This window comes from Suncus etruscus, chromosome 1 (genome assembly GCF_024139225.1).
Source record: "Suncus etruscus isolate mSunEtr1 chromosome 1, mSunEtr1.pri.cur, whole genome shotgun sequence".
In the NCBI taxonomy this organism is placed as follows: domain Eukaryota; kingdom Metazoa; phylum Chordata; class Mammalia; order Eulipotyphla; family Soricidae; genus Suncus; species Suncus etruscus.
Genome location: NC_064848.1, coordinates 123,193,208 through 123,220,904, shown reverse-complemented (window position 1 = coordinate 123,220,904; position 27,697 = coordinate 123,193,208). Strand labels below are relative to the sequence as shown.

The window sequence follows — 27,697 nt, the reverse complement described above, 5'->3', positions numbered from 1 at the left end:
ATTTTTCGGGATATTCAGCGTTAAGACAACCCCTGATTTTCTGTTGACTTTTTTTCGTTTCAAAAGTCGTCTTATACGCCGGAATATACGGTAAATAAAATGTTATAAAAATAAAAAATAAAAACAATGCAATCATATAAAAAAATAAAACCTTGAGAAGTTAGTACAGGAGGTAAGATACTTGCCTTGAAGGCAGATATCCGCAGTTTGTTTCCTGGTACCATATATAATTCCCCAGTCCCACCAAAAGTGATCCTGGAGCATGGATCTAGGAGTAAGCTCTGACCATTTCTGTGTGTGGCCCAAAACAAACATAGGAACAAAAAAGTTAGAATAGATGAGCTGACTTCAGTATAGGTCTGTATATGACAAAAAGGAACATCTTGGGCCCGGAGAGATAACACAGCGGTGTTTGCCTTGCAAGCAGCCAATCCAGGACCAAAGGTGGTTGGTTCGAAACCCGGTGTCCCGTATGGTCTCCCGTGCCTGCCAGGAACTATTTCTGAGCAGACAGCCAGGAGTAACCCCTGAGCACCGCCGGGTGTGACCCAAAAACCAGAAAAAAAAAAAAAAAAGGAACATCTTTAGGAGGCTTTAACGTATCCTCCAGCAAGTCTCACAAGTCTCAGCACACCTCACCAGTAATTCTTTTCAAGGGTCCCTGGGTGCGCGCTCATGTTCTGCAATGCCTGAGATTAGACCACTGCAATGATACTCAAGAGGGATTGAAGGGTGCTGCTGGGCTTAGCTGTGCTCAGAGGACTCATTCCTCTATATTTTCCAAAATTCATGTTAAATCCCAAGAAATATTAGTTAAGTGCATGTAAAAGCATTTTGTGAACTATTAAGGTGAAGACAAAGTTCAAGCAGTTATCACATACAAATTCTGATTCAGCTTAATATACCTTGTGATTAGAGTGATAGTACAGTGAGTAAGGTACTTGCTTTACATGTGGCTGACCCAAGTTCTGTTACTGGCACTCCAGCTGGTCCTCCACACTCCACCAGGAGAGACCCCTGAATGTGAAGACTGGAGGAAGCCCTGAACAGAATTGAGTGTGACTCCCAAACAAAACAGAAATGCAGTATAATTATGCATTTACATGTAGTTGTGTCATTTTGGAGGGCATCCAAATGATGTTCAGGGTTATCAGGGATTCTCTGACAGACATAACCAGCCAGCCAAGCTATTTATTCAAGTGTTCAGACCCCAAGAATGCATTACTGCTTGCTTTCTTTAGTATTAGGGACAACCAGGCCATACTCCAAAAAAACTGGGGGCCCTTAGAGTGTCTAATTATTGTATTATATGGGAAAAATTGTTGTCAGATTGTATACTTTTACAAACAAGTTTAAATGTTTAAAATTTTAGTATTTCTAAAGCATCATATGCATATTTTATGGATACTTTGGAGTATAGATTTTAATTTAATATAAATGTACTAATAAAATATTTTTTAGCAAGTAAACTGTGATTTTTCTTTATTTCTAAAAATTGTCACTTATAAATTGTAAAGAGCTTATAATCTTTTAAGATTAAAAATCAATGTTTTTAACATGTCTTTCTTGTGTCATTTGAGTAGATACTGTGATATATTAGATAGCATAGTGCCTGGTTACTGCATTGTTAAAAATATGATGTCACCAATATGCATTTCCTTTTTATAAGAGATAATTGAATATTACACTATAAAGGAACATGATAGTTCATTTAATTTGACTTCTTTAATTTACACTGAAAAAACTTAAGAAACTAAACAGGGCCGGGAAAGTGGCGCTAGAGGTAAGGTGTCTGCCTTGCAAGTGCTAGCGTAGGAACGACCGTGGTTTGATCCCCTGGCATCCCATATGGTCCCCCCAAGCCAGGAGCGATTTCTGAGCACATAGCCAGAAGTAAGCCCTGAGTGTCAAATGGGTGTGGCCCCCAAACAAAAACAAAAACAAAAAAAACAAAAAACGAAAAAAGAAACTAAACAGGTCTCCTACTATGTATTTATCATTCATTGAATTTAAAGTTGGGAATTATTGATATTTAACTTATGAACTAGGCTTTATATGTATTCATTTTGCAAGGTCTTAGTTTTTTATTTATACATATGTCAAGTAAAAATAAACTTTTCCAAATATTACGAAAAACATCTTAAAAGCATATTTTATGATCCCATCTGTACATACTCCCTGACTGCTTCTGTTGTGTTAAAAATGTGCTTAAGATATAAGTAATGTCTGAGAGTTTGTTTTATAGTTTGAGAATTTAGAAGTGAAAGAATATTTAATGTATTTTCCAGAAGCATTTCAGTTGATTTTTGGGCCATGCTCTGCCATACTTAGGGCTTATAGTCTTTGAGCTCGGGAATCATTTCAGGCATAGCTCAGGGTCTCATATGTGGTGCTGAGGATCAAACATTGGTTGGCTGTGTGCAAGGCAAGTGCCTTACCAGAAACACTATTTCTTTGACCCACTTTTTGTCTATTTCTTTTCTTGGGTTGTTACTCTTGTAGCCTCTTCCATTTTGTATTGGATTTATCAAGTTCTGACTATACAGGATTGTGATTGAACCAATCCAGATGAATGCTATTTCACTAATGTCTTCTTTATTAATTCTTCTCTGATCATATATGCCTATATTTCCAATTGACACTTTTGAAATTATTACAATTTAGCACCCTGATACTGATACTTTTATTCTATACTAATTTACTGAACATAATCTGCATATAATTTTCATGTTTTCTTTTTTCTTTTTCCTTCCTTTTTTGTGTTATTTTTTGTTATTTTGGAGCCATACCTGGAGGTTACTTCTGGCTCTGCACTCAGAAATTGCTTCTGGAAGGCTCGGGGGACCATATAGGATGCCTGGAATAGAGGCAAATGCTCTACTGCTGTGCTGTATCTATGTCCCCTGCATATAATTTTCAGTAAAAATAATAAGTAAACATCAACAATAAGAAAAATGGTAACATGGTGTTAAAACAGGCAGCTTCATGTTTTGGATTTGAATAATTAACTTCAAGCATAGAGATTTAATTATTCAACTCTTAAAAATAGAAAACAACAGGTTATTTGCAAGGAAGGTCTTAGTAAATTGTATCCAGGGATCTAGAGGATATTATAGGTAAAGGTAAGTAAGCTTAAAATGTTTGTATAATGACCAAAAGAAGTTTTGAATGAAACCATTTTAAAGACCTCAAATGTTCTTTAAGATTTTAATAATTAACTTACTAATAATATGAAGCTATTAAAACTAAAATATTGTTGGGTTTAGATTAATAGTACAGTGGGTAAGGCACTTTCCTCACTCACAGCCAGCCTGGGTTTGATTTCCGCCACCTCAGCCACTCCCCTAAGCTCTGTCAGGAATAATTCTATTTTCAAAAATAGAGTTTTGGATGGAATTGCTGGATCATAAAAAAAAAGCTCAATTCTTAATTTTTGAGACATTTCCATAATATTTGAGAGGCTTCTATATTATAGAGGTTGAGTCAGACAACATTCCATCAATAAGGAATGAAAACGCTAATTTTGTATCTGTTTGTGTTTTAACTGCAAAGGAAAGTGAGGGGACAATCACTTTTCATAATATTCCTTAGTTATGACTCTCCATGGTGGCCAGTCCGTCATCATTTAGGTCTGGTAAAGCAAGAACTTTAACTTTTACTTAGCTGTCCTTTGCACTACAAATCACAAAAGAAAAAATGTATGAAACTGATTTTTATGAGTGAAGCAGTCAATGGTCAACTTAACAGAACTGAGCTTACTTGGGGACCCGGAGGGGGAGGGCAGAAGGGAATGCTGGAAAGGTGTCTTTGAGACACTGGTGGAGAGAAAGAGGGCACTCATATTGTGTATAATGTAGTTATGTATGCATGAAAGTATCTGTACTATAAACCATGAAAACTATAAACATGGGGTAAATAGTGGGCTGGAAATATCGTGCAGTGGGTAGGTTGTTAGCCTTGTACAAGACTAACCCTGTTCAGTACCTTAAAACATGGAAACAAAAATGGGAGAAATACTGAATTGGAGAGATAGTGTAGTGTATAGCCTTGCACAAGGCTAACCTAAATTTAATCCCAAGAATCCCATAAAGTCTCCAAAGTCTGCCAGGAGTAATTCCTAATGCAGATCACTAAGCATTGATAGGTGTGGCCCCAAGCTCACCAGTGAGAAAAATAAAGAAAAGGATAAAATGCAATCCTGAGTTATGTCTAGAGGGCAATATGCTTGCCTTTTATACAGACCCTAGTTTGCATCTAGGATCATATATGGTCTCATTGAGCACTGCCAGGGGTGATTCTTTGAGCACAGAGAGAAGTAGCCTTTGAGCACTGTGATCCATCCAGCTTTCTTTCTCCCCATTCTTTCAAATATCTCTATCCTCATCCTTATTTTTTCCACATGTTATGTATATCAAAATAAAATACTGAAGAAATAATCTCAGCAGAATCAAAACCTCTAAGAGAAATATTCTATGTGACCAATATACTTTACTAAAAATGGGACATTAGCCAGTTATATTGAAGGCAGATAGCTCTAACTTTTAGTTTTTAAGGTATAGATATTTTAATTATTAAAGTAATAATGTCACCTGATATTAAAGGTCTTTAAAATAATACCTAACACCCCCACCAATCATTCACGTATTGTATTAGCACAGTCCTATAGAAAAAAAGTATTTACTTAGGTGTAAAAACCTGTAGGCAAGAACAATAGATTATCTGCTGGTGTCGTGTTAATGAGACTCTTCAGGCAGATGAGGTGTCAGTAAGGTCTAGTTATTAAGAAATAAACTTGCACTACCACTGTATATTAGGAAGTCAAACTTGAGAAGTCTAGGCTCTCGAAACATTTAACCATTTGTAAAGCTGTTCAATATATAGAAGAGAGAAAAAGCATCCATCCAAACTTAGAAGAAAAAAAATCAGTAAATGACGATGTTTTTCAAAATTAGCGTTAACTTTATATCACTTGAAAAATGTAGGTGTAAAAGTAAGAACTGAAAATTATCTCTCATTATAAAGTTATCATATGCTCCTAAAATGTGATAGCTTTTTCCTGTAAAATTCTATTTATAATTAAAAATATTAAATTTTTACTGTTAGAATGTTAAACATACTATTTATTAAGTACAAATATTTCTTTTAAAATGAAACTGGTAGAAAGAGGATGTCTGATTACAATTTTCAGGTAGAGATGTCATCTTTCTTCACTAAATTATGAAAAGTATAATAGATGCCGTATATTAATAAGTTTATAAAAGAATCACTACTTTTAAACATATAATAATGAGCCACAATACTTAGATGACAGTTAATATGTCATATTCTTACACTCCAAAAACTAGAAAATACTCTTCCTAAAGTATATATATTTATTGCATATTTTACAGCAACTTGTTATGAATATAGGAAAGAAAATTATATTTTCCACTTCAATGTTATATCAATATGTGACTTAATTTTAGATTATTTGGAATTTAGCCTACAGTTAGTAATTATGAATTTTTTTTACTTGTTAGTTATTTAACTTTATTTGTAGCTTATTATGAATTAAACAACTTTTTTTTTCAATTTTCTTTTTTTTTTGTTTTTTTGGGGCCACATCCGTTTGATGCTTAGGGGTTACTCCTGGCTAAGCACTCAGAAATCGCCCCTGGCTTAGGGGGACCATATGAGATGCTGGGGGATCGAACTGCAGTCCTTCCTTGGCTACGCTTGCAAGGTAAACACCTTACCTCTAGCGCCACCTCACCGGCCGCAAACAACTTTTATTTTATAAGCAAGAGGAAGTCAAATTATTTCTTACTTGGAACATATGCCTCAAAATATTAACTTTTTTATATCAGAAGGCCAGTCAATTGTAGAAATAAGATGTGATGCACCAGTAGTGCATTAACATAGGATCTCTTCAAATTTTGAAAAAAATACAATAATTCCCAATTTTATGTGAATTATACAGGTTATACAGGTCACAAAGACATGTGTCTGGTTTTTGATCTTCCTCTCCTATGTAAATCCTTTTTCCTTTATCCCAGAAGCAAATATTATGATGCTGCAGAATTAAGAGTACTATGATAGCATACTGATACTTATAAATTTCATTTATTTTTGTTTTGGGCCACACCTGGTGGCACTCAGGAGTTACCCCTGGCTTAGTAATCACTCAATAATTGCTCAGTAACCGCTCCTGGCATGCTCAGGGACAATATGAGATGCTGGAAAGTGAACCTGGGTCCCTCCTGGGTTGGCCATGTGCAAGGCAAATGCCCTACCACTGTGCTATCGCTCTGGCCCCATGATACTTATAAATTTGAATAAACACTAAGAGAATGAACTATGCCTATTATACTGAAATTTTTAATGACAAAATTTATTTTGCATCTTAATTTTAAACAATTTGTATATCAAATAAAGTGGATGAAGAAAAAATTATGTGAAGGCAAGAAACATCATTTGTAAAGTTGTCACTAAGTAACTTGAAAAATTATGATACATGCATTGTAAATTGGCAAATACCTGGCCCACTCACTGCTGTGCTCCTTTACCTCACCGGTCACCGAGACATAATTAATTCTGATAATCTTCCTACCTTCCTAACTACAATCTCAGATTTAAGGAACAAACTAACACTCTTACTTAACACAACACTCAAGGCAAGTACAAACCATTTGATATATTTTTCTAAAAACTTCATAAACTGGTCATCAGAAACTTTGATTTCAGCCTTGTCACTGTATTACATCTTTTCTGTTGAGTCCTTTTATATCCTTGTGATTCATTTTTGTTCTGACAATGTCAGTAGAAGTATAAAAAAATTGATGCTGTTGACCTATTTTTACACCAGTCGAATAGAGAATGTTTTGTTCTGGCATCTTACCTGTTGCTTGGGAGTTGCTCTCAATAGTGCTTTAGGGACCATGTAGTTCTGGGAACTAAACTTAGGATAACTTCCTGATCCATTTTTTTGAGCTGCCTCCCACCCCAGAGAAAACTTATAATTTTAATTATAGAGTTGATTTAGATAAAGAATAGAGTTATTCTGTACATACACTGTACTCAGTGTAATGGATATTTTTTCCCACTTGGGTGTAGTTTTAAAAATAAAAAAACTATGACTATTACCTGACTGTCATTTAAGTGAACTGTTTTCAAGTATATATTGGATACAGATACGTGCAGAAATTTTTTTATGAATTTTTAAAGTAAAATTTTGAATAGATCTTTGAATTTAACATGCAGTTGTTTCATAAATTTAACTTAATCTGTGAAAATATTTAGAGAATACATATTAAGATGACTTGTTTTTCACATAAATAAATATGATTTCAATAAATCTAATGCCATTTTAAAATTTTTGCTATTTTTTCTAAAACTACTGTAAAAATAAGGCATAGGCAGAACAAACCAAAGAAACTAGAACAAAACTGATCTAGATAAAACCAGATAATTTCAAGTCACTAAAAAACATTCTTTTATATCTAAAATGCAGTAACAATATCCTTCATTAACTAATTTAAAATATAATATGCGATTTTTGTTTTTATTTTTACTTTTGTTTCCAACATGTATAATGTATCACATTTAAGTATTTTAAACAAAGAGAATCCATATTTACCACTATCACTATATTTTAAATATATTTTAAAAATATATTTTAAAATTGTATCAAATAAAATATTTCTTCTTCATTTAGGAAGGTATAAATATGTTTACAACACTCTTTATTGTGTTGTGCTTATACGTGAGAAAAAGAACAGGTATAAATTATAAACGATAAACAAGTGAATCAATTTCGGATGTTTCTGGTCTTGAAAAAAATAAGTATATACATTCATTATAAAAACACAAAAATAGAATATCCAAGAGTATATCCAAGAGTATATGGGTTACATATTTAGAGGTTTCTTAAAAATATAGGCAGCATCCATGGGAAATAAAAATAATAAATTGCTTTACTTAAAAACTCTTGAAGGAAGGGTGAGATCAGGGATATGGATCCAGTATAGTGCCCTTGTTTTTTATGTATGAAACCTGAATTTGATCTCCAGAACCTCAAGAAATAAAGTAAAATTAAAAATATAAATTCTTGAAAGGCCACTTCAAGATTGCTACTCATTTCCAAGACTACCTGGGATGAGAACTTGATCTCAAAAACAATTTTCATATAATTTTAAAACCTAAAGAGACAAATTATACTCCAGTACCAGAACATGCTTGTTATAAAGTCCTTAGCACTTATATGATAACTTAAAAATATTAAAATGCAACTCTTTAACACCAAATCCAAAGCCAACTACAACAGAATCGATACCCAATCTACAACAAGCTAGATACAGAAGGGACCACTTATACTAGTAGCCTGAGAGCAAAGGAGGGGAGATATGGGATGCATGCTGGGAACAGGGCGGGAGGGAGGACAACATTGGTGGTGGAAATGCCCCTGATTCAATGTCACTATGTACCTAAAATACTACTGTGAAAGATTTGTAATCCACTTTGGTCAAAATAAAAAGTATTAATATAAAAAAGGAATTCTTCATAATTCCATCTACTTACTTCCTCCAAACTAGCAGTATCTCATCAAGTTATTCTGAGTTAAAGAGAATAGTGGTGATTCAGCTTTATGCCTTTATATATTTAACATGAACACTGCTATAAATTCAGACTTTGAACTGTGTATTTTATATAATAGTTGAATTAGAATATAACTGATAACATAATATCAAATAATAATAGCTATAGCTAAATATTATTCCTATATATGTTAGTCCTAAATATCAGTCTCATCAATTGAAGAGACTACCTAGTACAAAAATAACAGGAAATCTACATAGTGGGATTAGTTTTATGATTTTCTGCTTATTAGGTGATTTTCTAATAGCTCAGTTTAACTTACTGCAAATGTGTTGTGAGGATGCCCATCACCAGAAGAGTGGCCACAGACACATAATTTTGTTTCTGGAAGCAATTCCTAGATTAAAAAAGAGAATCAGGAGTTGGCTTTTTTCCCCCAACCTTTAAGCGTATGCTAATAATGTACATTATAATTTTTAAAACTTTTTCTTTGGATTATTATGTTGGTAGGTGAACACAGACAATACTATTCTTATGCTGTTTTACAATACTAGGGATTGTGTTCTTAAAATAGGAATTATTTGGCAGATGTGACATTGACTATATTAATTATAATTTATTAATCATAAATGAATGAATCATTACTAACATTATCACTGGCTGCCATGATCCTGATTTAGGAAGCTCACTTTCCATTTATCTACTAAAGTTACATCAATGCTAATGAATAGTGCTATTGAAGAAAATGGTGCTATGATTTTAGAGTTGGTATTTGTCCTTAACCCTTTGAAACTCCTGGAGTGGAGAGATAGTACAGGGTTATGGTAAGATGATGTTTGCATGCAGTTGACCCTGGTTTCATGCCTAGCTATATACATCATTATTCAAGCACTGACAAGAGAGAACTTTGAGCACAGAGCCAGGAGTAAACTCCAAGCATTCTGGGTGTCTGAGGATGTGGCCCCAAATAAACAAACAAATACCAACCATTTAAATATCTTAACTGTTGAAAAGTTGGTTATAACTCTTTAACATGGAATGTGGAACAATCCCCAACATCTCTTTAAATAGCTCCTTAACTATAGAGTATTGTAAAAGCAATTAGGCAATCCAAAGAAAAACCAGAATATTGGCTATAGAGTATTGTAAAATAAATATTGCCATTGTGTATCCTAGACTATAGAGCCAAGATCCATAATATCTGTTAAAACCTGTTGAATTGTGTCCCATTTACTTTACTCTATACATTAAAAATTGATAGTTTTAAATTTTATCTGTAAAAGCATTGATTATATATTGATAAATAGCATGGAATCTCATTTTTTAAAATCCAAATTGTATTACATATTTCAAAGATTTTATATAAAGGCAAAAGGACCACCATGCATTTGAAGATACTATGTGACAACATATACTTAGACTTCTTGTGTGATATGAAAGAATGATTCTCATTCATAACACACAAAAGGAAAATTGTAACAGAAAAAAATAAAGCAAGGAAGAGTGTTGTAGGAGTTTCAGGGTGTATTTACAGTTGTTTGATACATGTATGCATTACATTTCATAAATAATTATTTTCAAATATATGCCTGAAATTCAGGGGCTCTGTTTAAAATGTGGATTAGATATGCTTTATATGACTATTTTCTTCATGATCAGAATAAGTCAGACAAACAATAAAAATGGCTTCCAATCTAGTCCCTTCCTTTGCTTTTTTTATAAAGAACATTACCTGATGGCTGGAAGATTAGGACTAAGGAAAAAATGTTCAAGTTATATTTCACTGTCATAATCCAACAAACACATTCTTCTCTAAATTATTTTGTCAACAGCCTTGTAGTACCCTTGCTAACCTTATTTGGCACTAGAGCATAATTAGATACACAGGGGTGTGACTCCAATTGAAGGTGTTGGCATTGTAGCACTCTGTGAAAATATTAACTATGAGGTTAACTCCAATTTTCTCTTCTTTAATTAAATGCACATGGTACTAATGAGGTAACCTACTGTTCCTTGATAGCACTAATTAGCTAAGAGGAGAGTACACTCTCACACTGCAATTTAAACCTAAAAATAAGGTTGAAATATGCTAATTGCAGGCAATTTAAAACAGTACAAGTTGAAGAACTAGTCATAATAAGAGAAACTGACTGCTTTACAGCTAGGCAGCTGTAACTTTGGTTAAAATCAAAACAAGCCACATGATTTTTGGACTGCTATTTAACGAGGTCATGAGCATCTTTTAAGAAATGAATGCTACTCTCTACCATGACAATGAATCAGAATAAAATAAAAATATTCTCATATTGACACTTATCTCTACAAAACAAAACCATGAGCATAGCAAGAATTCTTAAGGTGTCTTTGATAATATATGAATTGATGTTAACATTTATTCATTAATTTAGAGTTTTGAGACCATACCTTATAATGCTTGTGACTTACCCTTGATAAGTCAGGAATCACCTCTGGTTGTGCTTGGGGACAATATGCTATTCAAAGATTCAAGCAGGGTTGGCTCTATGCATGGCAAATGCCTTAATCCCTGCAGTTTATCTCTGATCCATGAAGAGCTTCACTGTAAGAGATCTATTACAAAATCTTCTATATAATAGGTATGATAACTCCAAGGATTGGAGCATATGCTTTGCATGTAGGAGCTCAGAGTTTGAGTTCAGGCAACACATGATCCACAATATCATCTCTGTCGGATGTGGACTATCTTCACTACCCAGAAATGAAATTTATTCTACACAGTAAAGTGTGGGATGGGAATAGCACGAGATTCCCTATGAGACAATATTTTCCATTTTTTTGCTTAGCTGGTTCTTTGTTTAAGTAACTGGAAGTATAATTAAAACATCTTACTTGCTTCTTAAATATTCTCCAAAAATATAATTTTAACTGATAATCACAGAAATAATTTTGACATGAAATAAGATTCTGAAGGATATTATAAATGATCATAAAAGGGTAGGTGAAAAAATATATTTTCAGTATTTTTTTGTTTCCTGAAATTCAAGATGTCAGTCATACTGTTTGTTACTAAAAATAAGATTTGATGAATAGAATCTTCATGTTCAACAGTGTCACATTAAAATTACACTGCCATTTATAGTTTTTAAAGACAAGTTTGATGATTGATATAACATATTTTTCCACATCACTTTTATTTACTTTTATTTAAAATATATACACTGTAAACAATTAAGAGTGGGGCAAACAAAAGAAGTAATAAAAAGTAAATTTTGAAAAGAAAAGTCAATGTTCTTAAGTTTACGGAAGAAAGCAGATGATTGAAAGGATGTAACTTTGAATGTAATTGTCAACTACTAATACCTGGAGTTAAAAGTATTTGGGATCAAATTTTTGCATGATCTTTAGTTTGTCAATCCTACTTAGTTAAATTGAGTTGGTTAAAGGAACAATACTTTGGAAAACCTACTTAACTTTTTTTTTCATGAATGCTGGAGAGCTTTCAAGAGACAAAATGTTGACAAGAGTTGTAAATCAATCAGAGGCCAAACATGTTTTAAGAAATTCGAGAAGTTGCAGGTCTGATAAGAAGTAAAAATCTTTCAGAAATGAATGAAATCAGTCATTTAGAAATGGTGTTTAAAGAAGCAACCTGACAGATTATAGCATATCATAGAGAAACACAATATAAATGGGTGTATTAAGTGCATTTATCTGTTTCAAATAATCAACAGAGAACCTTCTGACAATAAAAAGATCAAGGAAATGTGGACTAGTTATTCAACATTAACTTCAGAAGAAATCTATTCTTCAGCTAACTATAAATTATGTTAATTTTCTGTTAACACAATAAAGCATAAGTTATTTATTTTGAAATAAAAACTTTTATAAGTTTCATTTAGACTACTTTGATTACTAAAACTAAATATTTGGTTCAAATAGAGGCTTAGAACTGAATCTCTGGGGTTTCTTGGTCTGACTTACAAGTAAGATGAAATTGCACAAACTACTTAATCTCACTAGAAAGATAGTAAGATACCCTCAATAAGGTAATAGTAAGGTTATTAAATACATTTCTTTGTAAAGTACTTAGAACAGCATAATCAATCTATTCTAAATGATTTTATTATGTATTTAATATGATCAGCTATCATTATTAATTAAAATATACAATTTTTCCAGATTAAAATTATAAGTATTAACTTATATACAATACTATATTCTATAAAGAATACAAATATTTACAGGAATTTGTTTCTGTATTCAAATAGTTTTCCAAACATAATGAGACTCCATGATACAATTGAAGCCCCTTGTACATAAATGAAAGACTTTTTTTGATATTTATAAAACCGAAATAGCAAAACAAGAAGCAAAATCTTCACCTTCAGGGACATGGTGAAGTGACTTCTAACAAAGAATTTAATTTTGGGGACCAGAGAGATAGCATGGAGGTAAGGTGTTTGCCTTGCATGCAGAAGGACAGTGATTTGAATCCTGGCATCGCATATGGTCCTCCAAGCCTGCCAGGAGCAATTTCTGAGTGCAGAGTCAGGAGTAACTCCTGAGCGCTGCTGGGTGTGACCAAAAACCAAACAACAACAACAACAACAACGAAGAATATAATTTTTACAAAGCTACCAGGAATATTTGAAAAGAAAAATAGATTAAAGTTGTATATTGACCTCTCTTAATTATTTTTAAAATTATAATAGTTTTCTTTTTTGAGGTTGGTTGAAAATGTGTCCACATTTTTTTTAATGTGTGTAAAATTCTAGTCTCATCTTTGGTGCAAATTTATATCTTAGTGGAAGAATGACTATATTGTAAAGGTTCACGTGTTTTAAAGTGTTCAGATAGTCAAGAAATATAGTAATTACTGTTTTTATGTTTTCTACTTAAGTGCTGTTGGTTTATACCATTAAATTTAAGGTAGTAGAGCACTGCTTAAAAAGAATATTCCAAGTGGAATATTTTTCTTTTTTATTTATTTATTTATTTAATTTTTATTTTTAATTATGAGAACAAGGGTGCAAAGAAAGAGGACAAGGTAAAGTTACAGTGGAAGGACAATCACCCATAACATAATTCTCAGAAGTCCCCTTGCTGATATCTTAACTTTGAAATTTCAGCCAAAGAACATTAAGATAAATAAGACAGAATCCATGTACAATTACTTTGTCCCTCAAGTCCCCAGATTGTAACACGGAATATTTTTCTTTCACTCATACTATTTTGTTTGTTAGCTCCCTTTTATTTTTTATTTTATTTCCTTTATAATTTTTATTGATACCAATGTGAATTACACATCTTACACAGTTATATTTAAGGTGCATAGTGAAAGTGAATTAGGGAAATTCCCACCACCAGTGTTGACCTCCCTCCACCACTATTCCCAACATGCATCCCATATCTCCACCCTTAGCCCCTTGGACTGCTAATGTAACAGGTCCTTTTTGTGTTTAGTTTGTTGTAATATGGATATCTTGATTCTACTGTTATTGACTTTATGTTGGATTTTTAGGCCTGATCATTTTTATTTCCACTCAATGTTCATGAGATTGCTTTGCTCCTGGTGCAACCCACTTTTTTTATTTCAGTTTACAGTAAGATATAGAAATAAATATGAGGCAGAACAAGATGATTCATGTTTGATGGTTTTTTTAAAAAATAAAGTGGGTGGGAGCACCTGTTTAGAAGGCATAAATATAAATATAAAAGAAAAGAAAGAAAAAAAGGAGGGGGTGGTGTGGTAATTTGTTCTTTTGTTTGTTCGTTTTTGCATAGGCACAGTAAATATTGGGGAAATTAGAAAGGAAATTCCTTGGGCCTAAGAGATACAGGTTATCTCCACCATTGAAGCATACTCTCATGAGATCAACTACAGGCTCTGGACCATTCATTACATCTTATGGAAATTGTCCAGGAACACTTTGGTCAGGGTCAAACTAGAAGATGTGCTGCTATCTTTGCAAATTATAAGCACTTCATCATTTTCAGTTCAACTTAAAAAACTGATTAATAGTTATCTAATTCCAACAAAGGAGCTGAAGGAAAGAAAACTAATGTTGGAATGTCATTTTAGCATTTTCAAAAATTCATAGGCTCAAGTAGCTAGTGTATTGCATAGTGAGAATTAATGAGAATCAGGGACCATGTCACCAAATGACCAAATGAGCTGAATACAACTGAAGAGAGTCTCCTCATGCATTCTGAAGAGAACCAAGCAAAACTCAATAATACTGATAACATGTTGCAGTCATTAAAGAATCACTTTGCAGAGAAGGTGAAATGAGCCCAAGGAAATTAAATTATATGGCAAAAAGCCATGCTTCTATTTTATTTTAACTTTATTTTAAATGCCACTTAACACCATGTATTTACAGGTAAATATTTTTAACTTTTGGGTGTAAACTAATCTCTGGAAAAGCTATTGTAATAGAAGATTCAAAACTATATGCCTAGAGATTCTAGTTCAAAATATCTGGGGTTGTACCCAGAAATAGGCATTTTTAACAAGCATTTGCTAGCTGTGATAGTTTAACTATGATAGGAGTACACCTATTTCTTTCATGCCCAGAGCATTTGTTTGATTATCTTTTTATTATTTTCAAAGACATTTTTGATTATGTCTTTAGATAAATGGGATTAGGAGAAGTACTTTTAAGGACATAAAGGTATGAGGGTGTGGCTTTGTACTAGAATTGGAGAAAAAATCTAAAGAAGCCTTAAGGTTCATAGAACTTATGCTGGTCTGAGTCAAATTAGGAAAAGAATAAATAGTCTGAGAAAAGGCTGACCTAGAGCTTTTAGATACTATCTGAGTGAATGATTGGGAAGGATTAGGAGACTGTGAGTATATTCTGATTTCACTAGTAAAATAAAAATAACTTTATTATGGAATGGGAGAAAATTTGACTTGTTTGGCAATATATTTTTTTTTTTTTTTGGTTTTTGGGCCACACCCGGTGACGCTCAGGGGTTACTCCTGGCTATGCGCTCAGAAGTCGCTCCTGGCTTGGGGGACCATATGGGACACCAGGGGATGGAACCGCTGTCCGTCCTAGGCTAGCGCAGGCAAGGCAGGCACCTTACCTCTAGCGCCACCGCCCGGCCCTTGTTTGGCAATATTATAGGTGACCATAAGACATCCAGATAGAGACTTATGATTTCTTTCAACTTTGCACAATATGAGATCATCACCATATCCTGGAGGAACCTGACAAGTTCTACAACTGATAGTTTTCAAAGGGAGTGAATTTTAATTATAATCTGTGTAAGGCATTAGATGGACAGCTTTGGATATATACAGATACTAAGCACTATATTCCTGAGCTTCTTTTTTTTTTTATTAAAATGAAGTGGTTTCCAGGCATTCCAAAGAAAACTAAACATCCTACTTAATGATAATCTACATTCTGTTAAGTTTAGCACCACTGATATAACTATTGAACAGAGAAAAGTTTAAACATAGATGAAAAAAGTCATCAAAAGACAAAGAATGGTCATAGATCTGGTACCACAAGTTTCAAATCTTATAATAATATCCAGTTAGGAAAGGCAAATACAATTTTTATAGATGTCAAGGATACTGAAAATAATAATTTCAAATGCATAAAGACAACAGAAATAAAACATAGCACATTGAAGCAAGAATACAGGCTGAAGTATAAACATTTCTTCCCAAATATTTAATGTTAGGGGATAGTTAGATTATCTAATATAAATGGGTAGGTTCATATTTGATTGTGTTTAATGCTTTTATTTGATGCTTTTATTTAAATATGAAAAATATAATTAAAATATTAAAATCTGAAGATACTAGAAAACAAATGAATGAGGGAATAAAGTAACAGAGAAGTTGGACAAGGGAAATTGGTCTTGTGGAAAAATTTTGCTATGACACAAAAGATCAAAATTAAATTAAAGATACTAGTGTTTATTTTAGGAAAAAATAATAAAAACTGCAGAGAGTGTTCTTGCCAAATGATCTCCAAATATTCTGTGAAGCATGATGTAAAGTCACTAAGAATAAAGGGATCATGTTAGGTGTAATGTTTAATATACAATGAAGGCAGGTAACATGGTGTGGGAAAAGTTAGTATAAATTGTTTAAAGACCAATGAAACATTTGCTAAACAGGGAGGAGGTTATGGTTAATGTGAAAATTCAAATGCTGCTTGATTCTGGAATTTTTTATAGGAATTTTATCAGTTAAGTGGTAGTTAGCATACCTTTGTGAGCTAAGAGAGGATGGTCCAATATGATAGTGTCTTTAATTTCATCAATATCAAACATTCTGACATTCTGTGGTTGAAAGTGGTTAGGGTGGAGATATACCAAGAAAGAATCGAATTCATTGTTGGGACAAAGTTCTTAATAATCACCAGTTCAAATTTATTTTGAAAAAATAATCCAAGAACACTAATACAATTTATCAATAAATAAAAGTTAAATCTGTACGTTTTCTTCCAATTTAGTGTAAATATTTTTTAAATCTAAGTTTTATTATACCTTGGCAAACATGTTATATTGATGCATCTGTCCCTATCATAACATAAATGGGTTTATATTAGAGAGATTGTGTTTGTCTTGCATGTGACTGACCAATTTGATATACAGAATTGAATGGTGTAGGTTGTATATGTTCTCCTGAGTGAGAGAAGCGTGTTCTTTGAGCACCACTGAGTGCTGCACCCAAATCCAACCAAGTCAACATGAAGGCCCAAATTTACACAATTAAATCAGGGATTCCAATTTTATTAATAGAAGAATCACCTGAATAAAATGTATAGTAAACTGTGTCTATTTAAAAATAAAACTAGATTCCTTTCTGCACCCGCTAAAGGATTTAGGAAGCTCACACAGATAAAGTAAGGTTCCACAAAAACCAGAAAGGTGATTGTAAGAACATTTCTGGAGTCACAACCAATTACACAATTATACAGACACACATATACAGACAACACACACACACACATACACACACACATATATATATACATGAACCTTATGTTAAATACTTTTACATAATATTTTGAAAAAATGCATGTTGATTGAGGTATAACTGTATTAGTTGGTTAAATATTCAGCTACACCTTTGTGTTACTTGGTGACGGTACTGCATGATACTGTATTTCCTGCATTTCTATGGTAGGAGTTTCTGAGAGGAAAAAAAAGAGACTCAAGATGAATGGTGTGACAATTTTGTGCAAAGCTCATTTAAAGTTACTATAGATTCATAGACATTTTGCCTAACAAGTATTTATTCCTATTTTTGGAAAACACTGGTATAATTTTTCAGGGGTAACCCTTATAAATTACAATTCTTTCCACAGCAATTACAAGTAATCCACACATGTAACTGGGTGGATCAGATTCAATAGCAGGTGGGCGACACAATTAGGCCAATCAGATTCTATTTCCTAGGAAATTTAAGTCAGTCTAATTTAAGTCAGTCAAATGGACTTGTCAGAAATAATGGGAAATCTTCCCTTCTAATGCTGGGACCTAAGAAGCTTATCTATTAGATTCTAGTCTTGTGTCTATTTGTTCTTTTCTGAGATCACATACTTGTTTGACTTTTCCTTGTATTCTCTACTCTATGTTCATGGAATAACTTTCACTATTTAATTTAAGTGCTTTGTAGCTTTCTACACCTTGAAACCGAAGATATAAACTAAAAAGACTACCTTAAAACATTTCCAGTAGAGGCAGTGGAGCAGATAAGTTGTACCATGCATGACTGGCACTACATGGACTACTAAGCATCATTTGGTGCAGTCATTGAGGTGCTGTCTTTGACATTCTGATGTATGGCTTGGTGAGTCCTGAATTCTAGTAAGACAAGTGTTGGGTAAATAAGTCTAGTAATCCAAGGTCCCCATGTCTTTTGAGTGCATCTTGTAAGACTCCTCCTCTCCCCAATCCTCCATCAATGAACTAATTAATGAATTAGGATTAAATTTTGGAAGTGTAAACATATTTGGAATAAATTTAAGTTATATGCTATTTCTAGAAACAGGCACAGGAAAAGGCTAAAGACATGGACATGAATGTAATCTGGTATTTTACTGTTTGCAAAGTTAATTGATGCTATCAGAAATAGCTGCTGTGATTTCCACTTCACAAATACATCTTTTTCATGTCTTAAAAGGTCAGCTTGTATAATCATATTTTACCTTCCATGAAATCATGATTTAACATGTAATAATATTAAAAGAAAAATTTAGTTTAACTAGAAAATGATCAATATGGGAACATATTTATTACTATAATGATAATGAATGGCATTAGCTTCTTTGAATTTTATAATAATTGAAAAATATATGCTAATGTTTATTCTTAGTCTGTAAATTATATAATATGACCTTTCTTTTACCAAGGTTATATTAGTTACAAAGTTTTATATTTTAGAGGTAGAATTTCATACCTCATTAAGATATTAAGATCTATGTTTGCCCCATTATCATCCTTTGGACTCCCTCTTCTTTTAGAATTACTTCCTTATTTTGATTAGTTTAGTTCTGTGGTTAGAATAATAAGCTACACATTTTAATTATCTCCTTTTATAAAAAAATAAGGGTAGGTAAACTAAAAAATATTGATGGTCTCTGTCTTGATCCTGAGAATTTGCGATATATTCAGAGGACTTAAATTTTAGGCACTTAATAGTAATTTATTAGACTCATTGCTTTTCCTAAAATAGATTTAGTCTTATTTTGTGAATACTAAGGAGCTGAGGATTAGAGAGGTGGCTCAATGGGCTGGAGTATCAGCCCATTCAGTCTCTGCATAGCCCCCCAGCACTACTCTGGTAATTACCCTCTGAGTACTGCTATATATATATATGGCCACCCATTTCTTTCAAAATAGTACCAAACAATGAATAAGGATTATAGAACACAGCAGTGTCTAAGTTAGTTTTCTATATCTGATTTTAGTCCAAGAGATCTTTATTTGCCTCAGAAAGCTGCCATCAGAACAGGCACTATTTAACTTTATCCTTAGATATGTAGGACAGGAATCAGGCAAAGGAAACATGGGGACAGCTCTCACTCACTGGACCTGAATGCCTGCACAGTTTGAGATGAAGGGCTGGATGGAGGATGGGGCAGATGACTGGCTGTTGTCTGTGAAAAGGGTAAGACCTACACCTGTGTAGGAACTTAGTCAACAACTTGAATCTTTGCAGATGTTTATCAAGTTTATTTCATGTATTGAAAGTTACATAAAAACAAAAGATGTCAGGACCGGAGAAATAGCATGGAGGTAAGGCGCTTGCCTTTCATGCAGAAGGACGGTGGTTTGAATCCTGGCATCTCATATGGTCCCCCGAGCCTGCCAGGAGCAATTTCTGAGCATAGAGCCAGGAGTAACCACTGAGCGCTACCGGGTGTGACCCAAAAAACAAACCAAAACAAAAACACAAAACGTTAATGGTGCATTTACATAAGATAGATGTTGTATGTTAAGAGGGAATAGAGATGAGTCAAATTACACTTCTGGCATATGACATGCACGAGACTGTGGAGGACTCTATATTTGTTCAAGACTGTGTTTTAATCTCTTTGGAGGCAGAGCTCTATCAGGATTTCTTAGGAAATCTGGAGAGTGGATGATAACATTTTAAGTATCTGATAATTATAGAAACTCCTAATTTAATTCATGCATAAATTTTTAGAATTCATGATTTTAAATAAAATGATACATAATGAAACCAATTTCTACCATAGGTTAATGTTAAGACATTATGCCATCTTTCTAGTCTACAAAACATTGCAAAACTTCTCTATAAAGACTCCAAGTAATCAAATTATAAATAGAGTTGAATGAAATTATATGAAAATTGCTGTATGTAACAGATAAAACAGATAGTGTACATATCATTGGAGGAAAATTTAAATCACCAGCACAAATGACATTCCCATCATCCAGGAATCATTACAAAGACCAAACCCATTTCCATTGCTTTGTCTAAGCTAGCTGAGATATGCCTATGTCTGAAAAGAGTCTATTTGTGATCAAAATAAAATTTTATTTCTCAAATTCTGTTGGGTGGAGTAACATCAGTTTTGACAGGTGATGTTCTCATTTCTATGGATACTACAGAACACTTAGCAGGTTAAGATTTAGACACAAAAGTCAAGTTGGAGTCCATAGTGCAAAGAGTGTAGACACACATTAGGTAGATAAACTATGTCTGAGTATCACTTATTGTAAGTTTTATGACAGGATGACATTGTTGCAGGAAGAGGGCAAAGAAAATGCTCTTAAGACAAAGTTATCAGGAATAAACTTAATGACAGATAAAGTATGTTCTGTATCCAAAGTCCATCAGTAAAATTCTGTTGCAAGAGTTGACTTATTTAATATTAAATACATAATATATCAAAATAATGATATATATTTTGCCATATATAATATATCAAAATTATACAACCAAAAGGTACACAAATAAATTAATTTAATTTTGTATTGTTGAAAAAGTAAGAATGTAACTTAATTTGACATAGGAGTATATTTTACATTCAAGAAAGTTTTGTGGTAAACTAAAGGAAAAATATTTAAAACAGATCACAACTCAGTTTTAAACTGTGCCCAGAAGGAAATAAAATGTACATTTTAAAATTCAGGATCTTTAAAAAAGAAGAAATGCTTTGTACTAGATTTAACTGAATATTGTCCCTCTCTTTGCTATTTGGGGCATTTAGAATATAATTTCACAGATGATATATTTTTCTTAATGTGATTTTCAGACTACATCTAATGGAAAATGCCTGGTTAGGATTAAGAGACATAGTACAGATGTTAAACTACATTTGCATGCAATTATTTCTAAAACAAATGCCAGGGTACAGAGTCTATTGAAATGGTTTTCAGGATGGCTGGCACAATGAATTAAACCAGCTTCCAATCTCTGTGTAAGTCAATCTTCTAAATATTTCGAATCAAGACACTGAGCACAGAATAAACCTTCTATTTTTCATCTTGATACACAGCCCAAGAATGACTGGCATGGTTTTAAAGCCCAAAGTTTTATTGGAGATTTAATGTTTATTTATTTATTTTTTTAGGGACCTTATTTTACTCCAGGCTCTGCACTTAGGGATCACCCCTAACATTGGTCAGGGGACTTATATGAAGTAAAAGGCAACAAACCTGTGTCAGAAGGTTCAAGTCAAGTTTGCTACTCACTGTACTATCACCATGGTCCAGAATTTGATTTTTTAAAGAATAGCTCATTATTGATTAATGTAAAAACTAATGTATTATTTTTAACAGCACATGACACAATAAATCAATATAATGATTTATTTTATGTATAAACCAGATAAAATATAATGGTTATATGGTGTAGCCTTCAATTTATTTTTAGGCTCTTCTTCCAAAATCAAGAAAACATATATATGTAGTTGATAATTTTTTATCCATAGAAATTTCACCTTAGTTTATATTTAAGTGTCAAACTAGAATTTAAAAATCTCTATTTAAAGCACATCAAAAATACAACTGTCACCATTGTAAAATTCTCTTTTAGAAATATCATAGCAGTGAATAATAGGAACAAAAAGGATATCCATTTATTTGCTTCTGTAACTCATCACATGCAAATAATGATGACCTTCGAGTTGTGGACTAACAGGACTTTTTTTTAAATATTTTTATTGTGACCAATATCTTTCACAATAATATTTAAGGTACATAATGACAATGAATCAGGGACATTCCCACCACCAGGGTTGTCCTTCTTCCACCACTTTTCCTGGCATGTGTCCCATATCTCCCTCTTTTCTCCCCAGACTGCTACTGTAACTGCTCCCTGCTGTGTATAGCTTGCTGTAGATAGCTTATCAATTCTGTTGTTGTTGACTTTGAGTTTGGTGTTTAAGTCTGATCATTTTTTATTTCCACTCAATGTTGAACAGGACTTTTAATTACCTTATACAAAAGAATGTAGGTTTAGACTAGATTATAACTTGTTTCACTGGAGAAAGTACTCAGTGCCACTGCACTATCTTGTGCATCAAAAAAAAAACACATTCATTTGCCCAAATTCAGGAAGTACCAACATTTTTATCTGTTTGCTTTACTCCTTAGCAGGGAGCAATCCAGACTGTGGTCAACCCTAGAAATTTATGAGAGAATTGAGGATCTGTTAGATCTTTTTCTGATCTCTGCATGGGAAGCAGCAGCAGCCCTTGGATCAATGACTTTCCATCCCTTGTAGGTCTCAGTGGCAGTTTCTTTTCTTGCCAATAATGATAAATAATAGACACATTAATGAAGAATACAGGGTGAAATCTTCACACACAGAAGATTATCTTGTTGGCTTCTCTGATTATGATTTGCTTACTACCAGCACCATTCTTTTTCTGACTGTGAAGTGACAAAGATAGAAAATATGAAGGAAGACTTTTGAACAGTCCGTCCTTTGGCCAATAGAAAAATCTCTTGTTATTCAGCTTGGAAATACTTAGGATCCCACTAATAACTGCCAGTTGTATGTAGTCCAAAACTGTGAATTTCTGCTTCTTACCATTTTTCACATGTCATTGAATCAACACCTATCTTTATTATGAAGTCTAGTATCTACAAAGAATTTCCCCACTATGGGAGAAGGTTAAAATATAGGCTATAGAGAATAAAAGAAGTTGGTAATCTCAATAGGATTTTTTAAATAGTTATGGAGAAGGGGAATTCCTTCAAAACATGAAATTTTTCCACCATTTTCCTTGAGAAAATGGCTCTGTGTTCATCACAAATAAATATAAAGTCTATAGAAGAACATCATGCCAAAAACCCCCAAGAAGTATATATCTTGTCTTCTACACTTTGATATTTTAAAATATTTATAGAACTTCAGGGCCAGAGAGATTGCATGGAGGTAGGGCATTTGCCTTGCATGAAGAATGATGGTGGTTCGAATCCTGGCATCCCACATGGTTCCCTGAGCCTTCCAGGAACAATTTCTGAACGTAGAGCCAGGAGTAACCCCTGAGTGCTGCCAGGTGAGACTCCCCCCAAAAAAATCATATAATTTGGAATGTGAATTAAGATATTAATGAAATGGTAAAATATACAGGAATTAGAATCAGGCTTAAGGTACTTGAAATGACATGATAATGTTACATGACATGAGATGTCATTTAGTTTATCTAAATGTTTATCTATCATTTACTTTATCTAAATCCCAGTTTCCAATTATGTGAAATGTGAAATCGATAAAGAAATTTATTTAAAGCAGGTATAAAAAGCACTAAACACATTCTAAATATGAAAAGTAAAAAAAGATGTCAGAGAGATAATACAGTAGGTAAGGAGCTTGCTTGTATGCAGCTAACTTGAATTCAATCCCAGTTATTCCATATGATCCTGAGTACCATCAGACATGGTTCTTGGGCAAAGATCTAAATGTAAGCCCTAAGATATATTGGGTATGGCTCACAAACAAAAACAAAATAAAAATTATAAATACTTTAGGATCTTTTTTTGTTAGAGAAAAAGTATTAAACAACAAGGGAAACATGAGAGATGTGACTTTTTTTTTTTTTTTTTGGCCACACCCATTTGATGCTCAGGGCTTACTCCTGGCTAAGCGCTCAGAAATTGCCCCTGGCTTGAGGGGACCATATGGGATGCCAGGGGATCGAACCACGGTCCTTCCTTGGTTAGCGCTTGCAAGGCAAACACTTTACCTCTAGAACTATCTCACCAGCCCCTGAGATGTGACTTCTTTAGCACTTTCAGTTGACCCTTCAGTGCTATCTTTTCACTGGCATAATCATTTATTTAAATATAATAACTGGCATTATATTATAACTGACATACTGGCATTAACATTCTGGGATAGTAGTTATAAAATAAATTCCTATATTTTTTTGACAAAATGTGTCTGTATTATGATATTGGCTAAGTACAAAATCCTCACAGAGGTGCATGAATGAACTAGATATAAAAAGGCCATCTATAGTCACAAAATATGGTTTAATGTTAAATTAGTATTTAATTGAAGGTTATTAGTTTCCATGAAGTAAACTTATTATTAAAATAAATAAAATGAAGCTTCTTCAAAAACTATACTTCAGCAGAGTGCAGATTTCTGTAAAAAATGGGGAAGGGGAATGATGAGTTTTAAATTAGAAAAGAAGGAAAGGTTATAGTAATTTCTATGCTCCACAAAGAAAAATGAAATAATTAAGAACTAAGCAACAACTCAGACTTTAGCAAAACCTTCACTAGTGGGTATCTAGTTCATCTACCTATCTATTTACCTACCTACCTACCTACCTACCTACCTACCTACCTACCTACCTACCTACCTACCTTCCTACCAATCTACCTATGTATCTACCTATCTACCTACCTACCTATCTATTTGTCTTGTCTATTTATCAAGCTATCAATCTTAATTCTATAAATATCACATATGAATACATGCACTAAAATAACAAGGAATTTTATTGTTATGAAGTGTTTTATTGAAAATAAAATGTTAAACTTTAGAATTGTGTTACAATTAGTTATTCATTTCTGTGCCAGGCCTAAGTTTCATTACCAAATATCTACTCTCTAGAATGAAGTTAATTTACATTTTAAATAGGAGTACAGTCTACTCTTTAAGAGCACAATAGTAAACACACCAATTTGACATTTACATTAATATGAGTATTTACATATTCTGTCTTCCACACCTGATCTTAATTTAAAGCAGCTGTAGGACTTACACTAATCTCAATGGGTATTTTTATGCTTCAGACAGGATAATACCATCATATTTTTGAAGATATCTTATTTTTAATTATTTTCTGACTTTTTTTTTTGTGGTTTTTGGGTCACACCCGGCAGTGCTCAGGGGTTATTCCTGGCTCCAGGCTCAGAAATTGCTCCTGGCAGGCACAGGGGACTATATGGGACGCCGGGATTCGAACTGATGACCTCCTGCATGAAAGGCAAACACCTTACCTCCATGCTATCTCTCTGGCCCCTATTTTCTGACTTTTTAAAGATTGGCAAACTTTTGTAGAAGTCACAATATGTTTTTTCTACTATAATGTGTGAAATAAACATAACAGAGAAAAACCTATCCATTACTAGTTTTAATCTTTTATGACATATGAAAGTACTTACTTTTTATTGAATATTTGTAATTAATAAGTAAATTACTTGTACAGTAAAATATTTTAAAACAAATAAAATATATGTGGAAAGCTGCAATAAGCTAGATAATCAGGCAACTGAACAAATTGAACAGGAAATGCATTAATACAGAGCCCAGCAAAATATGCAGACCATCTGGAAATGAGTTTGCAGCACATTTAATTGTGACTTCTGGAACATCTTTTTAAAACTGTTCCACTTATGTTTACATATCAAAATTTTAATAGTAGTTTCACTTACATCTTTTAAGGAACTAGGGTGAGTTTGTGTGTCTCTGAATACATTTTATGTGCAATAAAAAAGTTAATTTTATTATGTACATTATTTTTTGGATTTAAACCATTCTGGTAAATACTAGCTGACAGAATAGCAGACACTTATAAGATTTTGAACAAATTCTTTCTCTTATATTTTGTCATGAATTAAAATAAAGTTAGATTTTTCTAAAGATGTTATTTATTATTGAAAAATATGTGAGATACTGTACAGTATTGACATGGACCAACAAAGCGGAGATTTATATATATATATATATATATATATATATATATATATATATGCAGTAGATTTCTATAGAATTAATAATTAAGTTTAAATCGTAGTAAACTGAATTTCACTCAATATTCATTCAAAATTCTTGTTTTACAAGCGCTTTCATTATTTTAGAAAAAATAAAAATAAAATATATCTTAAATTTCCACTAGATTTCATGCACATTATTTAGAAACTATCATCAGATAAGAGAAACAGGTTAAAGAGAGTTAAGTGGTATGTCCAAGTTTTCATACAATCTAGTAGTGTCATTTGATCCAGTTATTCTTATCCAACATCCCTAAAACTTCTGGATGTTGATTTGAATAAGTAACTGCCATTATTATAAACAGGAACAATTATTTTTACTAATTAAATATAAAACATATTCAGTTCATAGTTTTTGAAATATTTCAACTCATAGCTTTATAAACTGAAAATCATTCTCTTGAGTGATTTTCAAAGAAAATAAAATTTTAAAATTAGATAAATATGTTATAATATCTTACCAAAACAAATACAAAAAATATTATATACAATTTAGGCAAGAAAGCCAAGTTATAGTTATTATGAGAGAAAAAGCAATTTTTATGGTTGTGACTTATATGACTAAACTTTTAAATAGCCTTTATTTTATATTTCTTGATTAAAATACATATATATTTGAGCAGATGAAAAAGTATCTTTTTCTTATATACTAGGGAGTGTATGGACAAAATAAATTCAAAATTTATTATATATTATGATTAGGAAAGCACATTACATGATATTTTAACAATTTTGATTATTCTCTTGTATCAGATTGTTCTTATGTAATTAGGGATGGAGGCCAACACCTTCAATTCATAGAAAAAATGATATTATACAACTCATTTACTGAGTATCAGATTGGTAGAAATTGAATTCAAAATTCTGTATACCACATGTTAGGCATCTTACCTTTCCTTTTTTCTTTTATGGGACGCTTCACAAATTTGCATGTCATCTTTGCACAGGGGCCATGCTAATCTACTCTGTATCATTCCAATTTTAGTATATGTACTGCCAAAGTGAGCATGCATCTTACCTTTCTAACAAGGTAATGATTCCAAAAGGGATCTGTGTTTATCTATGATCCTAAACTTAGTTCTAATTTCTAAATAGAAAATACAACAGCATATTAAATTGTATTAATTCTGTATTAAATTTGTGATGCCACATCATTGTATATATAAATGTAAATAAATACAAATGTTACATGTACATCCATATGGGAAAACTGGTGAGTTTCAATTTTGATTTGTATTGCCTAAATTATAATTGGAAACACACAATCCCTTAATGTTTTTTTCAAAAAGATAAACACTTGTACAATGAAAGTAGAATTTAAGGCAGTAGTTCTAAACATTAGTCATAAAACTCCTAGATATTTTTCACTAGAATAGGAGTTATTCACAATACGATGCTCAAGCATCAC

General features: G+C 32.7%; 1 protein-coding gene and 1 non-coding gene across 2 annotated transcripts in view; both read right to left on the bottom strand.

The window, feature by feature from the left end:
- FOXP2 (forkhead box P2) overlaps positions 1 to 27,697 on the bottom strand; it is a 282,742-nt gene that overhangs the window by 123,147 nt on the left and 131,898 nt on the right. The window contains 1 exon segment of the mRNA XM_049776131.1: positions 8,897 to 8,971. Coding sequence (XP_049632088.1) covers positions 8,897 to 8,971 — 75 coding nt within the window.
- On the bottom strand, positions 27,192 to 27,298 carry LOC126028541 (U6 spliceosomal RNA). The gene has a single exon (XR_007502443.1). It is a non-coding gene; the product is annotated as a U6 spliceosomal RNA (small nuclear RNA).